Below are 26,244 nucleotides of genomic sequence, written 5' to 3'. Positions count from 1 at the left end.
AATTATCTTCTAATTTTTAGCCTACATTTCCTTGTGGACAGTTTACACTCATTCATTTTTCTGCCAACATCTTCCTTTAATACTAAATAATTATTTTTCCTGTCTAGTATTTACTAGGTAGATATGTAAAAAAAAAAAAGAAAAAAGAAGTTACATTTGTGCCAGGGAAAATGACTTTCTTCCAGGCCAAAGAGCATACACTGCTCAAGGGTTTTTTTGAGGAAGAGAACCAGCTCTTCTGTGAGAAAATAAGAGCACTTCTCCCATGCCAGCTTGAATGACCATATGTCTCTCCCACCCATCCCACAGACCAGGGTGACCCCAGTCTGTGGAAGAGGGAGTGGGCATTTTATTTCCCCATGACTTGACTCCTAGGATTGACAAGATTCAAGCTGAGGCTGCCCCCTGCATCTTCCACAGACTTGGGTGACCCTGGTCTGTGGAAGGGATGGATGGCATATCTCTATTATTGCTTGAATCCTTTCAGGACCAAGAGGAGTTAAGCTGCTGCCTAACCTCAATGTCTTTCACAGACTTGGGTCACCCTGGTTTGTGGAAGACATGTAGGGGGGGCACTTACCCATGGTGGTCAGGGACGCAGGGCAGCAGCTGGGGCTATGGACTCAGCTCTGATTTGCCGGCAGGAGTGAGGGGCAGCTGCAGGCCACAATGTCTGCACGCTTCTCTAGCATCACAATTCCCATTGATATAAATTTCTGGGAACTGAACATATGTGCATATCCAGAGACAGCAATCACTTTCTTCTTTACTAGGTTATGCAAACCAAGTTTTTAGTCTCCTTTCTTTAAACAGGAATTTCAATTTCATTAACATTTAATTTCATTAAACAGTCTCCTGATTATCCTGGGTATCTTTCTCTGCAGTTGCTCCATTTTGAATTCATTTTTCTAGAACGTGAATAACTAGAATTTTCACAGTGCTCCAGATGAACTCTCATCAGTAACTTGTAGTATTACTACCCTGTATCTCCAGGAAATACCTCTTCTGACCCATACAAAGACAGTATTTCTCTTTTTCACAATCAAAACCATCCTGAGATTGACATGCAGGCCTGTCATCTTCTCTGTCATTTTTAACTGATGCAATGTAGTTTAGAACCATTTTTTTTGTTTTTAGGTCCAAAGTATGTGGCCTTGAATTCCGTGCTACTGTACTTCAACTGACTACTATTACACCAGTCCTCTAGACCATCTCTTCTCCCCTGGCTAGTATTCTCCTGCATATTGAGGGTGCCTCCCACCTTTGTGTCATCAGCAAGTTTCATTATCACAATCCTACTTCTTGTGTCAAGGTCAGTAATGAAAATGTTATATAATAAGTTTCAAGATTGAAAATTAAATCTGTCTCACACAGGGAGCATATGATGCAGCTGAAAAGTAAAGCCAGATCTACTGAATCCCAGTCCAGTGCCTTAGAAACCAGACCATTCTTGTTCCTTATACAACATCAGGAAAATCTTTTTTTTCCCTATAAATTCCTTGCTTTGGAAAATGTGTTGATCCTCATTCATTTCATTATTTATATTTTTCCTTCATCCTAGCTATCAATGCCTTCATCCTACCTGCTGAAAATGAAACTAAAAATTATAGAGGTTAACGTTACAGCCTCTCTTTCTCACATGTGTACATAGGTGGGTGCACATGCATATCCCCCTGCCTTAAAAAGAACATTAAAGTTGTAAAGTCAGGCACTCAACAGTTAGAAGAATGTAAATAGTATAGTTGCTAATACCTTATTTAGGTCCATTTGTCTTTAATTACAAATTGTTTCCATATAAACCCTTCTGTAATCAGTGCTGAGGATAGATAATGTTCAGTTAACAAGCAGCTTTTTGGGATTTTGTTTTCTTTTCACTGAAAAATACATAGCCTTAAGACATTTTGCTGCATACTATTCCAACTGCTATGAAGACAGTATTATATATTTCCTTATGGGTTTTTCTAGGACACTCAATAATTTAACTTAATAACATCCCTGTGAGAAGGCAATCTATTGACACTTTTATGGGTCACATGTAGGTTTGGAAACTTTTGCTACCTGAGTTCATGGAGTAACTGATAGCACTTGTAGGTTGTCATTTTTGGGACAAGACCTTACTTTTCCTGTGGGTTACCCAGTTAAAGTAGAACCTGCATTTGGTGCATGGGTAGGTTCTCAGCCCCCACTTCCTTGCAAAGATGGGGATATGTGAAGTATCTAACATACAGAGATGTAGCAAATAGCTGTTCAGGACGGCTGAGTTCTTCAGCTGCTGGTTGCAGCTTCTTTTATCAGCTTTGAAGTAAAAAAAAACAGCAAATAGCTGAGTGGCTCATTCTTATTTTGACAAACTGTTGTAAACTAAGTGGGTTGCAAACTACTCCAGCGCAAATAATCCAGGTTCTACTGTATATGCTGAGGAACTGTGAGACTTGGGAATTTTAAATTTTATTCCAGATGCTGGAGGAAAATGCCAGATTCTTTTCAGAATCTCCCCCTGCCCTGCCTTCTTGCTTCATTCTGCTTTATACCCGCAGCCTCTCTCTGTCTCCCTTTCTTCCTAACCATTGGCTCACCAACCCTGCCTACCCAGGCAGTCCTCTAGTATCCCATCAGTATCAGCCTTCTGCCCAGTGGGTGTGTCTACATGTGTATTTACGTGTGGCTAAACTGAATGAACCTTTGGTTAAGGTGCATTATGGCAATTTAGGCATGGGTCTACATGTGGTTGCACTCGTGCATTAAGGTACATTAAATTTAGGTGTGAATAGCTAAGTTGCATCAGCGCACGTGCAGATGTATTAATGCACATTAACACAGTGTCTATCCACTGACGCACACTGCATTAATGTGCATTAGTGCATCTAAATGCACGCTAATGTGACTTAGCTAGCTGCACCTAAATTTGATACCTGCTTTATGCAGGTATCAAATTTAGGCTCACATAGCTGTAAATTGCCATTTTTAAGGCGCATCAAGGGTATGCATGTGTAGACATGCACCCTTAATGCACCTTAAAAATGGTGATTTTAGGCTAATCCTACTTAAAAGAGACATACAGATGCACCTGGATTGTCTTAGTCTCTGCACCTGGATTCACCATCTAAATTCTAATCAATCCTGCCACTCCCAAGTGTCTCCTCCAGTCCATGCCTAGTCCCAATCTCTTTAGTTAGTCATTGCCCTTCTCTCTCAGCTTCTTATTAAAATCTCTCTCCCATCTTCCCCACCGGTTCCCAGGCCCAATTTCCCATAGCAGGATCCTCATTCATTCTCAGTTTCACACCTCCCAATGCCTCCCTGGCTCCTTGTCCCAGATTTTTTGCTAAGCCAGTCCAGGTTTTGCTCTCACATCCAAGCTACTCATCAGATCTGTTACTCTTCCCCATCCAGCTGTACTTCCACTAGGTTCTAGTATTAATTTTCTTACTCAGCCACTCCTAGTCTCACTTCTTTCCCTCAGTTGTTTGTTCAGTCCAAGTGTAATTTCCAGTAAACTGGTTTCCAGAGCTTATTTATTAGCCCAGTTACAGTTGCTTCTATACAATCAGTCCCAACATCCTTATTGGCTGAGACTCCCAGCTGGCCCACCAGGAGAATCTACTCTCCCACCACTCCGAGTCTCTTTAACAGCCCAAAATTTTAGCTGTAACTTCTCCCCTCTATCCACAATCCACATCTCACCAGACTCCTTATCCCACCCAGTTTCTTCACTTCTGCCTGATTCAGCTTTTGCCCATGCTGCATACAAATCAGACTGCTTCTCCATTCAGACAGAGGAAATACTTTATTTAACAGATCATCCTTATAATTAATGTCTGAATGATCTCCTGCAATGCCTCAACTTTAACTCTTCTACAAAAAGGTTCAAGGTAGTTTCAGTAAAATAAGCAATTTCAATACATATATATACACACATGCACCTCTACTGAAATATATATATATATATATATATAGGCATGTAACATAAATATATAATCTTTATCTTTATCAGAATATATACATATATATTCTGTTAGTGAAAATCAACATATAGTTTATGTGAAGATACACTGAACAAGTATATTTCTAAGACAGTGGGAACAAAATATATATGTCTATTTTGTTCCCGCTATCTTAGGAATGTATTTATTTAATATATCTTCACATTATAGACTATATGTTGATTTTCACTAACGGAATATATGAGTCAAATACATTCATACATATGTATGTAGTGTTTTGTTCCCACTATTTTAGGAATATACTTGTTCAATATATATTCACATTATAAACTATATGTTGATTTTCACTAACAGAACTCTTTGTATCTGAATAATTATTGGGCTGTTTTAGAGCTCACACAATCTCTATGCAACAGCAAAGATAAAGATCGTATATTTTTGTTATACGCCACTATAACTATTTCAATTATAATTGATACACATAATTACTTAAATTATTCAGAAGTTTCCCCAACATTAGTTTTGTTTTCCAAAATTGATTTTTCCCTGAAATTCCAACTTTCTAAAATTTAGATTTTTAAAATTTTGCAATGTCCTGAAAACTAGAATGTAAACCAGAGTTTCTTTATTGAATTACTAATAAAATCTTACACTAGTGCTTCCAAATATAAGATGTCATTTTAAAATTTTTTAAAAAGTTCATTATACTTAGTTTCTACTTTATTTGGGACATTGAGAATTCACATCCATCCCACAGCATGAGAAATGACATTTTCAGTGATGGCAGACATACCTCCTGTAGTTAATGATAGTTAACTGCTGGCTGTAAGAATCCAAGAGAAGTGGTGCTGGCTCCTACCCTGGGGGTCTTTAAGAGGAGGTTAGATGAACACCTTGCTGGGGTTGTTTGACCCCAGTAATCTTTCCTGCCATGGCAGGGGGTCGGACTAGACGATCTACTCAGGTCCCTTCCGACCCTAGAAACTATGAAACTATCCTTTTCTGCCTCTGTACTGATGAGAAGGGAGTTCCCCAGCCTGCAGGTATGGTGCTGGTTCTTTCTCCCCAGGTGCAGCACCTTGCACTTGTCAGTGTTGACAAGTGCAAGGTGTATCAGTTATATGGCTCAATTAATTTTAATTTATTTTTTAAAGTAATTTCTGTAAAAGTATCCATTCTAAATATAACTCAAATCAATTAACATCGAGGTTTTCAACCTTCTTTGGTTGGTGCACTTCCAGCAGCCAGTCGAGAAGCGGGGAGTCCCCTGATGGCTTGTCGATGAACAAGGGAGGATGGGGGGGAGGGTCAGAGGGTACCTGGCACCTGGTTGACAAGTGAAACCAGAAATGCCAGCAGCTTCTCCACGCTGCTGCTGTGTACCCCCTGGGGCCTTCCCAGGGGTACACATACCTGGCTGACAACCCCTGAATTAACAGATTTTGTTAAATAAAAGAATCACTTATTCTATCTTTACAATAAGCCATTACAGACAGGTCATGTTCTAATTTTAGTTTAAAAATAAGTAACTTGCATGTTTTTGAGGAAATGCCCATATCCTGACACAAAGTAATCCAAAGGTTGGAGGACAACAGAACAGTTTAATTTGGATTTTGGTCCATAAGGGAAACATTACAAAATAAACCACAGTGTGTATTTATAATGTAAAAGCTATTTTGTATTCTCTCTCTGGGTGGAGTCTCTAATTCTGCACTGTGTGACTTTTTGCAGTTTAATGGCATGCATTTCAAAGGGGACTGAGATAAACTGCACTGACAAAAGAGCTCCTGTTGCAACTGCAAGACACTGGTTTAGTGAATGTGCAACTACATGTACTTAATATCCCTTTATTCTGTACAATGAAAAAGATATTTGCAGGAACCTAAAATTTTAAAAATCACTTCACTAAATAGCAACTATAACATTATGTGCTATTTCAAAGTATATTATTTTATCTTGACAGCACTGGGTACTGCAAAAAACACACTGTCCAAATTGTAACTGATTTGAACAACAATGTGGTTATGCAAATTGGCCAGTAAAACTTAAAAAATGAAGAAGAAATAAAACATACATTTAGACTTGGGAGAAATTAATTATTTCTCTGTTTGTAAATCAAGCAACAATTTAGGCCAATGTGTTCTCTCAGACAATAGCAGTTAAAACTATTTTTAAAATTAGAAGCAAGAGATCTTACATTTCCATGTGCAGCTATCTCATAACAACTGATACTTGTTTTTATCTCATGATATATTCATAAATGCTAAACAAGCTTTTAGCTGTAGTTGGCAAAAGTTGAAACATCTGTGGAAATTGCTAGCTTAGGAACATGGAGCTACAGATCATACAAATACTGTATTCAAACAGTTAAATAATTTACTCTAATTGTTGGTTAAAGTAACATTTCAACCACCTTTTGCATAGTACTACTGAATGTTTTATATTTATTTCACACACTGTGAATGCTAATTCTGTGAAAGTGTCACATGTTACAACATTTTAACACAGAGTTGCTTAGTATTTTCAAATTATATTTCTCAGAAAAGCCAATGTCTATAACAACACGACTCTTCCCATAATAGCATGTCTTTGCTTACTTTAAAATACAGTCAAGCCCTGATAATGTCACATACACAGGATGGACAAAATACTAAGATACTAAGCACAGTTCACAATATCAGGGTTGCATACCAGGTGGCAGTGCATGGTGAAGAAGTGTTTAGAAAAATTATAGAAACCAATGAGATTATTTTCTTTTTGAATGTGTATTTTGCCTCAGACGTCCACCAAATGCACTTACTTGCATTCTCATTGCTTCACAAAAGGTGGTACCATGACTAAGTTCGGTGGGGCTAGAGTTCATACCCTAGTCTGTTTGTGAGCTTACTCACATGTCCAACTTTGACATTTAGGTTGCTTACAGATGTAATGCCCCCTCCCCATGGTGCTTTACTTTAAACTCAGTGTTCCCCCACGCTGAGCCCAGTGCCTGCCTAGAAGAGGCATTGAATTAATTTGACCCGGCTCACCTAACATCTATATAGACGGGGTGCTTCAGCAGGCCTTTTTTGGCGCTTTTGTCCAATAGCTGATTGAATTAGCTATTAGATAAAAGCACCAAAAATGCCCTGCTAAAATGCCCAATCTATACGACCCAGCTCTGCAGTGTCTGAATTCATGGGCTAGCTCTTCCAGTAAAGCGCATTTTTTCACATGTCAGCAGCCTTATTTATTATTAAAAATATAACATGAAATACCATAACAGTTATATTATGCTAAAAAATTATATTCAAAGTCAGTATTGCTCAATTTACCTTCTATGGGCCAGATGCAGCCTGCACAACCCATGTGACTGGTCCATCATGGGCATGAGCCCACTAGTATGCCAGCGTGGGCTTTGGCTGGAGCCACCATTGCATCCGTGCAGTTCCTGAGCCAAGGGGATGAATGCCAATGTCACTTGTACCCTCTTTTCCCCTGCCCCTGAATTGAACAGGGGTGAGGGGGAGGGCAACTGATGGCTATATTCACACACTAGGTTTCAGAATCACGTGAAAGTGGTGGCTCCAGGCAGAGCCTGTATTGGCATGTTGTTGAGCTCAAAGCTTACTGTACAGTTGAAAAGGGTGTGGCCTTTATTGGCCCATTTTTAATTTTAAGGTTTGGCCTATTCGTACACCCAAAAAGGATGAGCACTGTTATTCTAAATAATTGAGGAGAGGCTTCAGCATCACTTGTGTCCCCCTCCTCCATAGCAGCCTCATCCCTGAGCTTCACCCACTCTGTGACTCTAACGTTTTTGTCTGTTTTCAAGCATTTCACAAGTACATTGTAAAGTTACACTACATATTAAGAACACACACACGCCCAGCACGTACATGTAACACTAAAGCTTTAGGCAAGCTGCACTCAGATTTTGCTGGTACCTTAAATTTCTAGCGGCTGAGCAAGTATCTGATAAGCCAATCTTGCAGTTACAGTGAAAATATAGTTTTATGCTGTTTACTTTTACTTCTTCAGTGAGGCAAGTTATTTTGCCATTAACTGTCTGATAATTTAATCTAAGAACATCATTCAGTAATTATGACATTAATTTGTAAATTTACATAATAGAGATCACTTTACTTAGGAATGTCCAACTCATCCAGTGAGAGGTGTGGGACTGGTTCCTGGGCCAAATCAGGCCTGTATACACTGTCCCTTCCCCTTCCCACTCCCAGCATACTGGATCTGGTGCCTGCTACAGCCAGCCTGGGACCTGTGCTGTGTGGATACTGGACGAGTTGGAAGAGGAGCCATGTTTGGCACAGTCTGGCCAGGGGTATGTAGTGTGGATCCCAGCCTGGAAGGAGTGGATGCCACACTACATGAGGTGCCTGCTCTGGCCAAACTGTTGCACATTCAGTGTTTGCTCTGGAAACCATGCTGCACCTGGTGCCTGCTCTAGGACCCATGCTACATGTGGTGATGCATGTAGCACAAGTCCTGGATTGGCTGGAGCAGGCACCCAATGCAGCACCATCCTGGAACTGCTGGGGTAGGTATATATGCAGCACGTGTCTTGGAACCAGTGCTGCGTGTGGCACAGTCCAGCTGCAGCAGGCACTGCATGTACCATGGCACCCATTCTGGCTGGTCTGGGATCTGAACTATACACCTCTGGCCAGACTACACCTCAGGCAGTGCTTGTTCCAGCTGTTCCAGGATCCGTGCCACATGCCTATCCATGTGATACTGTCTTGGGTCCAGTCCATAGGGATGGTCTGGTGCGTGCTGTGCCCAGTGTAGATCTGCTCAGACCCAGGGGCATTAGCAGGGGCCAGGTGATGGGACTGTATGTTTGACACCCCTGACTTAAGTTGCTGACATTAAGTGGCTTGTAATAATGTCTTCAGTGACAAGAAACTGATTATATTGCATTATTACATATGCAACTCAGCCACTGATGATCACATTTGTGTTAATAGGCAAAGTGCAACATAAAGAGAGGAGTGATATTTCCTGGGTTTCAACATATCTATTAAAACATTTATTTAGTTCTATAAGGTTATCTTTAAGTATAATGTATAAATTTCTGTCATTCTTACAAAAAAGGACTTCAGAACTAAAAGGACTAAATAATTAGAGGTTTCAACACACTATACTAAACAGAGAGCCATACCGCTAAAATATGTGCTTGCTGTTGACTCAGTTTAGGAAATACTGCAAGTTTTAAATTTAAAGACGCATATTAGCAGAATCCTAAAATAATATGATGTTAGCACAGGTAGGGCTTAATACACATCAACAGCCCTTACACAGGAGTCAAGTACAGTATGCAGGAGGACTACATGAGTGGGTTGAAGTAATCCCCCATACCAGAAGTATGTGCAGTTACAGGGATTAAGATGGTACATGACAGCAGTTTTCAGATTTTTGAAAGACTGCCATAAAGAAGATGGAGAAACATTGTTTTCCCTTGCCAGAGAAAAGGGATTTCACAGTGGGCTTAAACTTCAGCAAAGCAGATTTAGAGTAAATCTCAGAAAAAAACTTCTTACCCATTAAAATAGCAGGACAATGAAAGAAACTCTCTGGAAGGGAAGTGGTAGATGGCTGGACAACATTTAAATGGGGTTCCTAGAAAATCTTGCATTATGTGGGGAACTCAATTAGGTGACCCTTGAGATACTTTCATTTCTGTGATTCTATACTATATGAATATAGTTCTCTAAATTTATCTACAATATATAAAATAATTTTAAGGGTCAATAGACAAAAAACAAATTACAGGCATACCTCAGAGATATTGTGGGTTCGGTTCCAGACCACCGCAATAAAGCGAATATCGCAATAAAGCGAGTCACATAATTTTTTTGGTTTCCCAGTGCATATAAAAGTTATGTTTACACTATACTGTAGTCTATTAAGTGTGCAATAGCATTATGTCTAAAAAAACAATTATCTTAGCTAGATCTTCTGGATAACTTGCTGCAGCTTCTACATCAGCACTTGTTGCTTCACCTTGCACTTTTAAGTTATGGAGACGGCTTCTTTCCTTAAACCTCATGAACCAACCTCTGCTAGCTTCAAACTTTTCTTCTGCAGCTTCCTCACCTCTCTCAGCCTTCATAGAATTGAAGAGAGTTAGGGCCTTGCTCTGCATTAAGGGAATGTTGTGGCTGGTTTGATCTTCTATCCAGACCACTAAAACTTTCTCCATATCAGCAATAAGGCTGTTTCTTATCATTCGTGTGTTCACTGGAGTAGCACTTTTAATTTCCTTCAAGAACTTTTCCTTTGCATTCACAACTTGGCGAACTGTTTGGCGCAAGAGGCCTAGCTTTCGGCCTGTGTCGGCTTTTGACATGCCTTCCTCACTAAGCTTAATCATTTCTAGCTTTTGATTTAAAGCGAGAGACGTGCGACTCTTCTTTTCACTTGAACACTTAGAGGCCATTGTAGGGTTATTAATTTCAATAGCCTAATTTCAATATTGTTGTGTCTCAGGGAATAGGGAGGCCCGAGGAGAGGGAGAGAGACGGGGGAATGGCCGGTCGGTGGAGCAGTCAGAACACACACAACATTTATTGATTAAGTTCGTCGTCTTATATGGGCGTGGTTCGTGGCGCCCCGAAACAATTACAATAGTAACATCAAAGATCACAGATCACCATAACAAATATAATAATAATGAAAAAGTTTGGAATATTGTGAGAATTACCAAAATGTGACACAGAGACATGAAGTGAGCAAATGCTGTTGGAAAAATGGCGCCGATAGACTTGCTTGACGTAGGGTTGCCACAAACCTTCAATTTGTGAAAAACGCATTATCTGCAAAGCGCAATAAAGCGAAGTGCAATAAAACGAGGTATGCCTGTAGTTAGTTATACAATTACCTAAGTACTACTGTACAAATAAAATTCTAATGAACATGCAATATTAGCATTCATTCTTAGCTACAAAACTTCTTATGAAGGTGTCACTCACTACAGAGAAATATACCTTAATTCATCACATGCTATCTATCCAAGACTTACCTGTTACAAGCTCTTTTATTTCTGCATCAACAGATTTTCTTAACAATCGCAAAAGGGCAGGTATCCCACCAACATTCTTCATAGCTATTTTATTTTCATCAGTAGATTTTCCATAAACAAGGTTTCGCAGTGCGCCACAAGCATTTTTCTGAACTTCGAGGACCCTATGATCCAGAAGGTCAACAAGGTGCTTGATTCCTCCTAATCTACAGACCTAGAAAGCAATGTTCAATATCAGTTCCAATTAGTTGATAAGTTTTATTCTGTGCATTTAAAACTAAAATAAATCTTATTCCATTCCAAGAAATGTTATTTGTAAAACTCTCTTTATAACATGACTGTCACATATTGTTTTACTGCCAAATTCAATGCACTGTTTGCATGCCTGTAATAGGGTGTTTACTGACATTTCTATTACCCACAGCAATTTTCAGGTGCTTATAGCACAACCATCATTAAAATCTTTACAGTGCTGTTTGCAACTTTACCCATGCTGTTTCTTACATCTAATAATAGCTGCACAGAGAATACCACAGTAATACAAGCAAATGAAAACTACAAAGATTTGAACTAATTATGTAACAGAGCTATTGAACTTAAATATGACCTTATTTCAGTCAGAACATTAGCATATAAAGGTCCCTCCTTAGAAGGAAGATTTAGTTTACAGAGCTGTACAAATAAACATAATAGGATAACTTGTTCTGATACCTGTTACTTAAAGAAAAACAAAGAAAGAAAAATTTGAGAGAAAACTAGCTTACAAGATCAATGGCGTTGTTTGTGTAATAGTAAATACATTCTAATAAAAACTTTTTAAAAATCCCATTCCTTTGCAATATTTACAGTTCAAACGCTGCAGCACTGTAGCAGCAAGAGAACCAGAGAATTAAATCTAAAAGAAACAAAAGTGGAACTGACAAGCTTATTTTCTCTGATCAAGCTAAAATGAAAGGAAATGAAAAATATAAATGATAAAAATGTTAGAATTTTATCTTCCGTCTAATAATCCAAGTTTATTTATATAAAAGTAACTTGTAATCTGCCAGTCTAAAAATTAATTTTAAAGTTTGCACACTGTCAAAAACCTAATTAAAAAAGGTTTCTGTTAATAACTTTTAAACACCATATTTACTGAAATACAAAACAAGGCTTTCCCGCTCCCAATCAGCATGGGGGAACCCTCCTCCGCCTTGTCTTATAATCACATGCAAGTAAAATCATTAAATACATTGTCTATCATAAAACTGCTGCCAAAAGCAGCATGTGCTCTTTAACAGAAACAGTAACAGTTACTAAGAAGTTGATTAAATGCAGCCAACACTGAGCATGACTATAAAACACATAGACACACAAAATAAATGTACTGACCCAAACCATTTTTTGTATGCCTGTGTGACCCTTAAAAAATGGGCAGGTGTTCCCTCTACATGGAACTGGCACCAGGCTATTGGGAGAGGCAGAACCAGCCCTGACCCTCTCCCCTTGGTGCCAAAAATATGGTACGTTTTATTTTAGCCAAAAAGGCTGAGATGATAATGGGAACCTTCCTCTTTTTTTTTTTTGTTTTTTTTTTGGGGGGGGGAAGGGATTTTTTGTGTTCCAGGTCAAATTAGCCAGATCAAATCCAAATCTGTTTGAATCAACCATATGTGGCCCTGCTACCAGCAAGCATCCTCCACCCCAGCAGCCTAGGGCTTCAGATACTTCCAAATCCTCTGGTAGGCATCCTATGTGCAAGCCCAAGCCTGGAGGCTTGGGGTTTGGATGCCCTGGGGTTTTGCTTGCCCTCAGTCATATCACTGCAGGAGCAAGCTAAGGAGGAGTCTCCCATTTCCATAAAGTCAGTGTGTAGTCAAGATCCTCCCACTGGAAGCCGGACAGTGGGAAGCTAACTATGAGGCTCTCATAGTGAGTCTTGTTCACAAGCTGACAGGGGTGCACCCTCCACTACACAGTACCATTTTAATTGCATTTTTGACTCAGGTATCAGACCAGTGCCTTCCTTTTTTTTAAAATTAAAATATATTTTTATATCTAGAGAGTTATATATATACATCCTCTATCATAAGCTTTTCATCACACATCCTAAAACCGCATTAAAAAACCCACACTTCTTGTTACAAATACACCCACTCTCCTGAGCCTCTGTGCACACACCCTCTACCTTCACGCACCCAAATCACAGTCCTTTAATCCAAACTCCGATTTGGGGTTTACATTCTCAGTTCATTCACTGCCCTTCTCGCTGTTGACGTTGCTGTCATTTCCGCTGCTGCTGATCCTGTTGTAATCCTTCTCGCCATCTCCAGGTCCAGTTGCATCTCTGTCTTCTTCATTCTGTCTGTCCATTTCCCCTCCTGGGGGGTCTTGGAACAATCTGCACCAGGTGGTGCTTTTCCAAATGAAGTTGGCTATGCCTTCTCCATCCTCACTCACCACTTTCTGGTGGTAGGACTGAAGTTCGCTCAGAAAGATTTTAACAGTTTGTTTCTTTGAGTTAGGCGTGCCTGTATTAACACAAGGTTCCTGCATTGCCATAGGGTGCTCCTGATACAGGATACAAACTGGTTGAAATGCATTGTATGGGACCCGTGCTGCTCAGTAAGGTGTCTGTACATCGCCTCCTCCCTTGTCATCAGCCTGACTTCTGTAACTCTTTCAAGGAGCTGTCATAGGCTTTCCCACACACTCTTGGCATATGGGCAGTGCCATAAGAGGTGGTCAATGGTCTCTGCTTCTTCTTGGCAAGTTTCCCTCGGGCAATAGGTCCAAATCCCTCATCCCTCCCTGTACCTCCATGCCCTCACTGGGAGTACTCAGTTCGCTATCGATCAGCTCAAGTCCCTGTGGTCCTTGCAGAGGTCCTTGAGGAAGATCAGGTTCCAGATAGTCCCTGATGAGGACTGACAAGCTGTCTCCATGGTTGATAACCTGCCTTTGTCTCCAACTACTCTCTGTATCTTTTTGTGGGTGGACATAGTTACCAGGCTTTCCTTCTGTAACCCGTACTCACTCCGGAACTCATTCAGGACCCTGTAGAACCAGGGCTGCTCCATGGTCCACCCCATTTGAATAAGACATATGCTAGCACCCATTAAGTATAGCCCGACTTTTTCAAGTCATGATGAGCCATTACTTTGAATATGTTTCGACTTCCTCTTCATTTCCACAGCTGGGCTGTGCACCTTTCTTTCCCATTTCCAATGATTCCTGTTTCTTCACCAGCCTTAAATATGTGGCAAACATCACCAAATAGGACCCCAAACAGTTCAACCAGAATCCCTCTGTTGACCCCTCTCTCAGCTGCGTGACGCTTCAGTAGTTGATTTCATTTGGGGGAGATATGGCCCAATTCGGCAGCTGAAACTCTGAATCTGAATCGAGTCGGGAGACCTGTTAAAAGGTCTGAATTGATTCGGAAGCCTCTGAATTGATTCAAACAGATTCAGAGATTCAGCCATAGGTTATACAGGCAGCAGTCCTCGATGACACTGGGCACAGTTGCCTCCCACTGGTAAGTCTGTTGTGGTGGGTGGAGTGGGGAGGGAAGGGGCGTGGGAGGGGGAGACTAATGCCCCCACAGCAAGGGAGGGACTGGGGCTGGGACAAGCTGCCCAGCCAAGGTGGGGAGCATGGGACTTGGGAAGGGGGGCTTCTGCCACTGTGTGCTGCTGCATGCCGCCAGTCCAGGAGCTGGTCTTCTGGTGGCTCCTATGGCAGCTCTCGCCATCGGTCCAGGAGGGCATGGGAGCAGGCATGTGCCCATGGATCAGTGCGGGGTAGGCTGGACCAGGCTGCATTCCAGTAGACTAGCCCCAGCTGCTCACTGCTGGACTGTGCTCTGCAGGGCAGGTGGAGCCAGGGTTGTGCTTCGGGTGGCTAGGCCCAGCCGCAGCCTGGAACATCCCTCAGAGCACAGCCCTGGCTCTGCTTGCACAGTGAAGCGGGTGCTGGGGGGAGGGGGGGGGGCTGCAGCCACTCTGAAATTCCCCAAAGACCCTGCTGCTGGCCCCGTCCCAATTTGGGTGGACACGCCCATCCCCATGCCCTGCTGCTCACCCAGCCAGGGCAGGGTGGGGAGAAGCCGTGGCTTGTCTGGGAGGCACGGGGAGGCTGGAATGGCTTCTGCCACTGTGGACCGCTTGTCTGAGGCAGCACAGTGGCACCATCCCACACCTCCCCACCCCGGCTGGGCAAGTGGTAGAAGGGCATAACCCCAGCTCCCAGTGCCTTCCACCACCCGTCCAAAGTGAAGCCTGGCCCAGCCCGCTCCATGCAGATCCGGGGGCACATGCTCGCTCTCATACCCTCCTGGGCTGGTGGTGAGAGCTGCCAGAGGAGCACTGGAAGAGCAGCTCCTGGACCGGCGGCATGCAGTGGCAGGAGCCCTGTTCCCTGAGTCCTGCACCACATAAGCAGTTTTCAGAAGCTGTTGTGGGCTGATCAGCACCTCTCCTACATTCCCTGCAACAGCTCACCAAATCCAGAGCCTTCAGGCCCTGTGGTTCCTCCCTGCCTCTGCTGCTGCCAGCTGTGCCCGGTAACAGCTAAGCACACAGCCCTGGCCCATGCCTGCTCTGGACCCGCCCCAGGCAGAGTGGACCAGCTCCAAACCAGCTGGGACTCAAGTGCACAGCCCTGTTCCTGATCCACCTTGTGCCTGCTCCAAACCATCCCGCCACCCTCACAATGAGTGGCAGCGCCCAAGCAGAAGCTGCTGCTGGGCGCAGGGGAAAAGCGGGCACCTCCCTTGCCCCTTCTTGCTGTGGCCACCTAAACCCTATGCCCAGGCTGCCCAGTGGCTCCCCTCCACTGCCACTGCTGGGCGGCCCAGAGGCAACATTGGTGGCAGTGGTGATGGCAGTGGGGAGGAGTCTCAGGGCAGCCTGGGCACAGGCTCTGCGTGGTTGTAGTGAGAAGAGCCCGGCAGCAGCATGGAGAAGTGGCTGCTTTCCCCCTGCGCCCAGCAGCAGCTTCTGCTTGGGTGCTACTGTTCATTGTGGGTGGGCTAGTCTGGAGAAGGCGAGGGGTAGGCTGGGGTTGGGGCTGTATATGTATGTTCTGGATGGTCTGGAGCTGGTTCACACTGATCAGGGCTGGTCTGGAGTGCGCATGGGGTTGGCTGGGGTCGGGGCTGTGTACGTGGGTCCCTGCCAGCTTCTATGTGGCCAGTGGTGGCAACTAGAAGGAGCAGCCCCACTGTGGGGTGCATGTCATGGGCTGGACGGGGCCTGGACAAGGCAGGACCAAGGGACCTGCTGTGGGCCAGATCTAACCTATGGGCCGTATTTTGCTTAACCCTGATTTAGACGCATTAGGGTGAATTAAGAAAGGATGATGAGATGATCGTAGCAGGGTGTGGGGCCCGGATGCGAAGAAGCCGGCGGTAGTGGCAGGGGATGAGGGAGTGGCGAGAGGCCAGACATGAAGCTGGCTGTGTGGAGTCACCAGCACGAGGTGGGTCCCGTAGGAGGGGGTGTCTGCTTCACCCAGCTCTGTGGGGTCCCCCAAAGCATGGGGCCCAGGGCAGTTGCCCCTATTTGTGTCCTCCTAGGGATGGGTCCTGATGACTATAGTTCTAAGCTTTACTCATAATTCGTTAGAATACCATTTTGGGTATTTAATGTAAAACAGAATCTGTGTCAGAAATCCATTCATAAGAGACTTCTTTACTAAACCACTGTGTATTCAAAGAACTATTCTAAACAAAATTATAGCAGCTGTATGAACAGGAACTTATTTTTCTAAATAAAAAAATCAAAAGAATTCATGTAAAATGGCAGTTTATGACATAATCTACCAACATTTTAAGTATTCAAGGAAAAATGAAGCTAGATAGATGTTCTTTAAACATATGCACAGCTTAAGCATTATATTTAGTTTCATAGGTCATTCAAATGATAAAGATAGGTTTTTACAGTTTGCAAACCTTCATGTTTTAGCAATGCAAGCATTTTAGTTCATTCTGTAAGACTTTTAATACCCTTGATAGTCAATTAATCTGATCCTTACCATAGCACTGAAATACAAAATCAAAATAATGAAAAATTTAAAGTTAAAGCAGTGTCAGACAAGGCTCTACTGATCTAGGTAAGGTAGTAAGTTTGAGCCCTTTCCAATCCAAAATAGCCTCTTGACTTCTGGCCTCTGATTAAAGGGGATATTCTTTTGTTAATATCTTTTTCTCAGGAGTCACAGACTATATCATGTCTTTTCAAAGTAAGTAAATCTCCATCTAGCATCTTAATTTAGAGGATAATTCTTCTGTGGCTGAATGAATATCAGATAGGTAGGAAAGAACTGATAAAGGCCTCCATGAAGCCTTCTTTTAGAACCTCACTTTAGAAGATTCCTCTCTTCTGAAGGCCTGTACAATCTGTACCTAGTAGTACATGAATTCCTAAGGGATGCTTCATCAGTGCAAACAGAGGGGCAAGAAATGATGGAACTAGCATGTGAAGCTCATTTAGATTTTCCCTTTCTTGGAGTAATTGACAGCATGAGAGAAGGGCTGGGGTATTTCTTGACCTTTCTCAAAATGGCAAAATATTTTTCCTTTTCTCCTGTATGGGCTGACCTAAACAAAAATCCAGACTCTTGGCATGGAAAGGTAACCACTATCTTTTTCCTGGATGAGGCCTTATGTACATGATGTGTAACACAAGTTAAAAACATGTTACACCTGATGCTAACCAGAATTTGTGCTAATGCTAGCCAGAATTAAATAATTGAAAAGGAGTTCAGCTTAATGTCTATGAGCCGAATCTCTCAAAACAAGCGCTCTGTTCCCAGCTTAGTAATGGCCTAAGATCTTGTAGTGGCCAGAGCAAATGCTACAAGGACACATTGAAGGCATACCTCACGAAAATAGATGCCAACATCAAGAGCTGGGAGGAGCTGGCTGCCGACTGACTCCAGTGTTGCCACAACCTCAACCAAGTGGCAGCTCATTCAGAGGTAAAGTATCTTGTCCTTGAAGCAGAGAAGAGAGAATGGAGGAAGGAAAAGGCGAGAAATCCTAGCCTACAGCCTACTTTTCCCTGTGGAAAGACCTGCAACTTCTGCAGATGGGTCTGTGGCTCGAGGATTGGACTCTTACGTCATCTAAAGACTCATCAATAAGTAGAGATCATCCTCAAACTGAGGGACTGCTGACTATGTTCAAATTTAATATAGTTGTTGGCTGCTCCATTCAAAATATTTTAAACTATAGACAGACAAGATTCTTTAGGTACATCTGATATCTTTTATTAGACCGACTCAAATAGTTGGAAAAATTCTTCTTTGCAAGCTTTCAGGTATAAATACCCTTCGTCAGACTGATGAAGCATGTACAGTCAGTGTGCACTCTTACTGGATGGAATTAATAGTAAAGAAGTTAGAGGCTGGTATGCATGCAAGAAAGACAGTCAGTCAAGATGTAAATTGAGGAGTCAGTGGGTGAGACACAGGTTGGGGGTAGAGGGGAGGGCAATGAATGTAGGCGGTAAATAGTGGAGAGGTACCTGGGGAATCAGCTGTTAGGCAGGTTATAATATGCCATAAATCCAATGTCTATATTTAGTCCATGTTTTTTTGTATCCAGTAGGTTGATGAAGTGAAGTTTATAGACGTATCTGTGAAAAGTGTCTAATTTTACAAAACATGCTTCATACATGAGCCTACAAATGTCACTTCATCAACCTAGTGGATAGAGTGCACACTAGATTCCAAGTCCCTGATCTTTTAGATCAAAGTTAAAAAAACTGATTGCATATATACACCCCATCAGAATGTTTTGATACTGCAGTCAGCCTTCTAGAAACAATTTGAAAAGCAGCCCTTGTCTGGTGAGGAAGATAATGGAATGAGGAACACTGCTGCCATGGGGGACTTACAACCATGTCTACTGACATGGCTGTAAAAAAGCAGACTGAAGTAATCAAGACTAATACCACTGGTAACAGGTATAGATTTTACAGGTTTAGAGCTTACTGGTATAAAGCTTACAGATTTTGAGGTTGTCAGCTTGGTGGTAAAGGTTTTTTGCAGAGGGATGTACTACTAAGGAATAAGCGATAAACAATATATGACACTCCCAGTGCTCCTAGTATGCTCCTGACAACTCAGAGAAGATGATGCAATACTGAGGATAAATTGGAAGTGCCAGTCAGATTTCTAGGCTAAGAAAGATTTAAAAGGCTCTACATTATGCGCCTTATATATATATATATTTTTTTATCAGTACCATGAAAACGGATACCGATTAGACTCGATCTCCTAGACACTCCTGCTTGAGCTGGTCTCTGATTCAAGGCAGACTCAAGCAGAAACTCGGGATAATTTCACACAGAATGCAGTCTTTTAGATTCAGAAGTCACATTTCTGATAACTGGGGCATTGGTAAGTACCACATTTAGTTGAACAGATTTCTGCAAATGAATAAATCTCAGTCTGACACAAGCCTGCTAGATGTTTCTTCAAGAAAAGCTTTCAAACTATCATTCTCAAAGCAGACTTAGCTTGAGATGAACTGCAGATTACATTTGCAGCAACATGCAATTTTTTAAAACAAGCATCTTCATAGTACTAGTGAAGAGTATAAGAACATTGCATGGGTGTGCAGGGAAAAAATTAGGAAGGCCAAGACACAATTTGAGATGCAGCTGGCAAGGGACTGAAAGGGCAATAAGAAGGGATTCCACAAGCATGTCAAAAGTAAGAGGACGACCAGAGAAACCATAGACCCCATATGGCATACAGAAGGCAATCTAGTTATGTATGTGTAACAGAGAATTCTTACCCTGTTATGGGGAAGTAGAATGAGCCCTTTAAAGGATGAGTTTTTGTGAACCTGACAAAGGTAGCCAGCAAGGCTGGGGTTAAGAAACAGCCCCGTGGTCAGGCCAGCTAAAAAGGCACCTGACCGGAAGAGGGTGGGGCTTGGGAGGCATATAAGCCCAGACCCTGACCCAAGAGGGCAGTCTATCTTGGGAGGCTGAAGAGCTCTGCAGCCAAAACACTGTGGCAGTCCTAAGGCTAGGGAAACTGCTGCCACGGGGGGGGGTGGGGAATATAAGCAAGGGGGAGAAGGCTTGCAAGGAGCCAGGATGCAGGATAATGAGAGTCTGGTACAGCTGGTGAGCGTAGACTTTTGTTACAGCCAGAAGGCTTATATTTTGGTTTGTGGTTTAAGCCAGTGCACTGGGTAGGACTAAAAGAGGAGATAAGGAGGTCCTATTGTTGCCCAAGGGGTGCATGGTTGCTCCGAGCCCTACTAAGTGTTGGGCCTGAGGTGCTGACAGGACTAGAGGTCCTGGGGATCCAGAGGCATGAGTTTTGAGCCTTCTAGGGTAGGGCACAAGCTGTTGTAGCCCAAGAGGGGCAGAGACAAAGGTCAGGGGCCCAGAAGCCCAAGAAGGGCAGAGACAAGGGCCCAAGGGGGCAAGATCAGGTCTGGGTAATAGAAGCCAGGTTTAACACAGTAGACCTAGGCTGGGAGGCACCCACATAGATAAGAGGGGCCAAAGATGGAACATGGACACCCCAAAAAGGGTGTGTTGACCTTGAAGTAGCCTAACAAGGTGATAATGAGTAACAACTACGAGGCATGGTGCAAGTAGAGAGGAAGAAGGAAGCCATGAGTTTAGCTTTTGAGGCAACAGAACTTAAGGCCTAGATGGGCCCAGAAGGCTCATTTAGCTTTCAAGGGGTACAGCTGAGAACTGCAGGGTCCAAGAGGGGTGAACTATTCGAAAGAAGGGCCATGGCATAACCTGGAACTTGGGGGCAGCCTCCTTTTTCATACAGTAGTTGATGATATCAAGGTGTGGCAGGAAACAGAAAACATCAGGGGTATGATCCTGTTATAGTATGATACAGAGAAAGCTGAAATATTTAATGTCCTTTTTATATCAGTCTTCACAAAGAGGGGCAGCTACCAGATGACAAGTGCAGTTGGCAGTAAAAATAAGGAAGGAGACAAACCATTTGGCATGGTAAAACAAGTTAGGGATTACAGGTTAGCTATATGTATTTAAGTTGGCAGGGCCAGTTGGGATGCATCCTAGGGTACTCAAAAAATTGGTTGAGGTAATTGCAGAGCCACTGGTTATTCTCTTTGAGGACTTGTGGAAGTAGGGTGAGGTCCTAGATGACTGGAAAAGGGCAAATATAGTGGGAACACCCTGGGAACTACAGATCAGTCAGCCTGACATAGATACCTAAAACGATCATGGAACAGATCATCAAGGAATCTATTCTGAACCATCTAGAGAGCCACTGTGCACTTCATAAACCTGGGGGAAGGCTGAGGGAAGAGAAGAATTGGGGATGGCGGGAGGGAGGGAACAAATTAATATTGTGAGTGTCCAGAGGCAGTACGAAGGAAGCGCTGCTGGCCTGTAATGACCTTGCTGTTAAGAGGGTACAAGGTCCCACCAGCTGCTTACAGCTACAGCAGAATCCATGTAAACAAATTCTTGATGAAAAGCAAATGCAACTTCCAGTGCATACTAGACAGTGCATACTCTGAACAGTAAGACATTCTACAGCTCTTCTACCATTTCTGTCCCCATACTGTAGGGCATGGGTACTCAACCTCTGGGCCGTGGGTCAAATGTGGCCTGCAGAGCCTTGGAATCTGGACCGCAGGGCTCCCAAGGATCAGGAAATTTGGCAGCAGGGGAGGAGTGGCTGTTAATATGCCATTCCTCCTTGCTGTCAAAATCCCAAGCCCTGTATGCTGGGTCAGAGTTGGGCCACAACTCTCCCTCCACAGGGTCAGACTGGCACCCTCCCCCCAGTGCAGCTGGTTCAGGGCTGATCTATGGCCCCTTCTCTCCCCCACCTTCTCCTTGCCCTGCAGGTCTGGGCCATGCTGTCTTTCCTCCATCAGGCCATTTTTGAGGCAACAGAGCTTGAGGCCTAGATGGTCTTCCCTCTACCAGACCATTCCCACTTCCCTCCCAGCCAGACAGGTTGGGGCTGAGCCATCCCCGCTTCCTCCTCTGAGGTTGGAGCACACTCCCTCTCCCCTAGGGGCTGGAATGGAGCTGGGTCATGCCCTCTCTCCTTCTGCAGGGCTGTGTTGGGGCTGGGTCAAGCCCTGTTTACTAGACTGGGGTTGGGATGCGCCTGCTACACCTGCCCTGGCCACTGGATTGGGTCTACTGGCTGGATCCAGCCCTGCTCATCTGGGGAACCACTTATCTGTATTCTTTTTCAGGTAGGAAGGATAGAGAGTTTGTTTCTTTCATTTTTTCCTCTTGCCACTACAGGCATAATCACATTTTATGTTCAAGAGTTTTAGTGAAAAAGAACATTCTGGGCTCAAGCACGGAGCAGTGACATACCCGGAGGAAACAGTATAGAACAAGGAGTTATTAAATTTAGGGAGATTAGGGATCATCATTAATTGAGCTAATAATCATAGGAAATTATAAGCATTTCTGAAATCAGTTGTTTTCAGGGATGACTAGTTTTTGAGGAAAATATTGTTTCTTGTAACTTCACCAGTCCTTGAATTGGCTGCTATGAAAGAGTCAATGCTCTATGCTCTCAGTGCAGCAATGTGGATTGATTTAATTAGCATGACTGAAAACAGAGATGTCCAATATAGGGCCCATAGGCTGGATCTGGCACTGCATGTGGCATATTGAGTCTGGGGTGTAGGCTGCATGCAGCACCCTGGATCGATCTTCTGTGCTGCCTGCAGCATCATGTCCAGCTTGCATGGTGCAGACAACACAGGTCCTGTCCCAGCCCCACACACCGCATGCACAGTAAGCCCCAGGGCCAGCACATGCTGGACCCCGCACTGCAGGTGCTGCAGAGGGTGGGTCCAAGTCTGGCCTACAGATCCACCTTCCAAACTACATCTGGCCCACATTATCCTTCAAGGCTGGATGAATTTTACACCCCTGATTTAAAACAATAAGCAGGAAACTAGGAAGATATATTTTGGCTGGGATGCTATATTAAGCAAGATGTTGGGCTAGATGACCTCCTAAGGTCCCTCCCAACCCAAATTTTCTATCATTCTATATGAAACCCTGGTCAAAATAATGGATTTAATTCTTGCTTTTTATTTGTATTTTTCAGTTATTTTATAAAAAAAAGTTTGTCTTGTATGTCAGCTCTGTCCAGTTTCTAAGTGGCTGGGGGGCACTCACTGGCTAGTTATAGACATTCAAAAAGCTTGAGGTGGAATTGATCTATGTTATACAGTTTTCTGTAAGGAGCATAGCTTAGATAGGTAGTGAACAAAATGTACATTTGCCCTTTGGTAGGGGGGAGGGTCCGGGAGAGCAAATCTTAGATCAGGTTCTGCCATTAGACCAGCTTCAGCCAGGTGACTCCTGCTCCTGGCTGACTTCCACCCTGCCAGGTGGGCGGAGTGGCCGGTAGGCAGCCAGGAGCTGGAGCCAGAGCCCCGCACACTGGGGCAAAAGCTGCCAAGTTAAAGCTTCCCCATCCTGCCCACAGCAGAACAGCAGGGGCAGGAGCATGAGTAGGAAGAGACACTGCTAGAGGCAAGGGGAACTGAGCAGCACCTGGGCAGCTGCAACTGCACCAGAAGCAACCCCGACAGTAAGCTGTGTGCACCAGCCAGGACTGGCACCAGTGGGCACAGGCGGTATGAAGCCCTACCTGCTGCAGGGCGGGGCTCAGCCCCATGGAGAGCTCCACAGAAGCAGCTGAAGGCCAGATCCAATCCATTGGTAGTTGCACCCTGCAGCCCGGTTCTGGCTTATGGGCCATAATTTGCCTACCCCTGATTTATAGCCTTTGCACTTTATCTGCTTCTTTTTGCTAGCTTGGAAGATGCACTGGATTCCTTTACGGGAGCAATTATGTTGATTAATATATGTTTTTTTATTCTAAATTTTTACATATTTATTACCTTAGACAATACCACTTAATGTAACAAATTTGAGTATTTATATCGTCAATTTTCAATAGATTTATTTTCAAAAAGGTAGAAGTATTATGTTGAAAAAAAATCTTTATTTTTATTTTTTACATCATTAGTTTTTTCTCCTTCCTGCCAGTACATTATAGGAAGCTATGTTTGCATGAAATGGATCTTAATTCATATTGATGGATACAAAAAATAAAATTCTCCAATCAAAATTCTGTTGTCAGCAGCCTCATTTTTCCACAGATATGTGTCTTGGTGTTTTTATTGTATTTTTTCATGTGTTGTACACCCGTAGATATAGTATGCCTCTTTATTTTGATGGGGAGCCTGAAGGAAGAAAAAAAGCCCTGGACTCTGTGTCAAGTCTGGATCAGACCTGGTTTATGGCTCCAGAGCCAGGACATGGTCCCAGGCTTGGTGCACAGCACCAGAGATAGCATACAGGGTCAGACCTGGCATGTGGCTCTGGAGGTAGCATGTGGGGTCAGACCTGGTAAATCAGCTCTGGAGCCATGTGCCAGATCACACCTGGCATGCCAAGTCCAGCTGTATGCCAACTTCACACATCAGTTTGACCCAGGACAGTTGAGGAGGTGGGGTTCCTCACAGGTCTGGCAGGGAGGGGTGGAGGGAAGGAGCAGTGGCAGTGTTAAATTGCAGTGGCTCCCAGAGCCATGGCAATTAATGCTACCACTGCTTTGCCACTTCCCCATCCAGCTTCTGGACTCATGGGGAACCCCTTTTCCTCATACATAATGCACACCCCAATTTTCCCCAGCTGGTTTTGGGTGGAAAGATGTGGTTTATATGCAAGAATAGGGTAAATGTACATTTTTGCTACTTCTGGGCTTTGTTCACAGATACTGTTAGAATTGCTTAGGTGATGTGGGAGTAACTAATTTTAAATCTGTCTGCTTGATTAAGTATTTTTAAGATTAAAGAAATGCTTGTAAATGTATGAAATTTCAGGATGAAAGATAACACACTCCAACATTGTGTACTACACAAACCCTTGATGGTGATTAAAGCTGGGTGGGAATTTTTTGATGATGATGTCTTTTTTCTGCTAAATATTTTATCAAAGTACATAACACAACATCAGGGAAATGGTGAGTAAGATGGTCAGGAGAGATGGATACAATGTGACAGGTTTCTTGAACATCAGTGGATTTACTGTTGCTTTGTAAAAGGAGTAGAATAATAGCCAGTAGCAGTTAAGATTATATTCTTCCTCACTTATCTCTCTCCTCCCTATCAACCTGGCAGAAACCCTGCTTACAGTCACATAAATATTCATGGACTGGGATTTATTTGTTCTGCTTTCATTAGCTGTTCATAACTCACCACAACTTTATTTTTTTAATTCATTAAAACAGTGGAAAGTCTATGTGGATTTTTATAAAATCCAATTATCAATAGGTAAGTAGTTTTTATTACTGCATGAAATACATATTTTATAAAGCCAACTTTAAGAAAGTAATATATAGTTTTCAATATTGAAAATATTGTGGTACTGCACACTTTAACCAATGATTTTGACCGTATGTTATGTTGTAAAATGTTAACATATCTAAGAATTAGCATGTTTTTCATTCTTGAAAGGGTGTAAATTCCAGTTTTTACAATGAAAAAAATCAAAATAAAAGGCTACCTATCTAGTTTCTCTTTGTTTACAGTTTATCAAATGAACAGAAACAACTTCAGTATTGTACCTCCGTTTTTACTTTGTTATCTCCAAAGCACAGGTGCTGAAGGTAGGCTGCTGCATTTGCTTGAACTGATGGGAACTGGTGTTGAAGCATGTGAATGACTTCAGGCAATTCTGGATCTCTCCAGGCAAACTCCCTTCATTAGATAAACAAATTCAAGGGAATGTATTAGTTTGTATATACTTACTGGAAAAATGTTAGTAGTTTTCTAAAATAGTATTTTGTCCTGAAGTGTCAGATAGAAGTGTGGAGGCTGTTATGTTAGTCATTCACTGTGAGTCATACTACTTTTCAGTTCTCCCGTTAGTAAATAACTCTTATTCTTAAGAACTCATAGCAAAAAAACCTAAAAAAATGACTGCACTGGCTTTTGTGGTCATCAGCATGCTAATGCTGATTGTACAACTAAATATACATAAGTTAATTCTACTAAATGAAGCACTACAATCTATATACACCTCCTTACCTTTTAAAAGGTAACAGCTTGACTTATATGAAGATAAGCATTCATTTATATCAGTGGAACACATGAGTAACTCCTCTAGGTAGCACTGTTTTCTGAACATCGAACACATTTTATTGTTCTGTCGTCAATAATACTTGGACAAAATACTGATGCAATTTTCTTCAACATATATCACATCAAAATAAAGTATCAGAGAGCTT

The 26,244-nt window shown here is 42.7% G+C and overlaps 1 protein-coding gene across 6 annotated transcripts in view; it reads right to left on the bottom strand.

Annotated features, from left to right (window-relative positions):
* PKP4 (plakophilin 4) overlaps window positions 1-26,244 on the bottom strand; it is a 173,386-nt gene that overhangs the window by 52,756 nt on the left and 94,386 nt on the right. For all 6 annotated transcript variants that reach the window (XM_019553923.1, XM_019553924.1, XM_019553925.1 and 3 more), the window contains exons 9-10: window positions 25,582-25,714; window positions 10,966-11,179 (exon numbers count right to left, since the gene is read on the bottom strand). In XM_019553923.1, the coding sequence (XP_019409468.1) occupies window positions 10,966-11,179; window positions 25,582-25,714 (347 nt within the window). The remainder of the gene's footprint in view (window positions 1-10,965; window positions 11,180-25,581; window positions 25,715-26,244) is intronic.

This window comes from Crocodylus porosus, unplaced genomic scaffold, assembly GCF_001723895.1.
Source record: "Crocodylus porosus isolate Cpor-Errol unplaced genomic scaffold, CroPor_comp1, whole genome shotgun sequence".
Taxonomy (NCBI): domain Eukaryota; kingdom Metazoa; phylum Chordata; order Crocodylia; family Crocodylidae; genus Crocodylus; species Crocodylus porosus.
The sequence above is the reverse complement of the archived record's forward strand: the minus strand, read 5'-3'. Positions and strand labels throughout refer to the sequence as shown.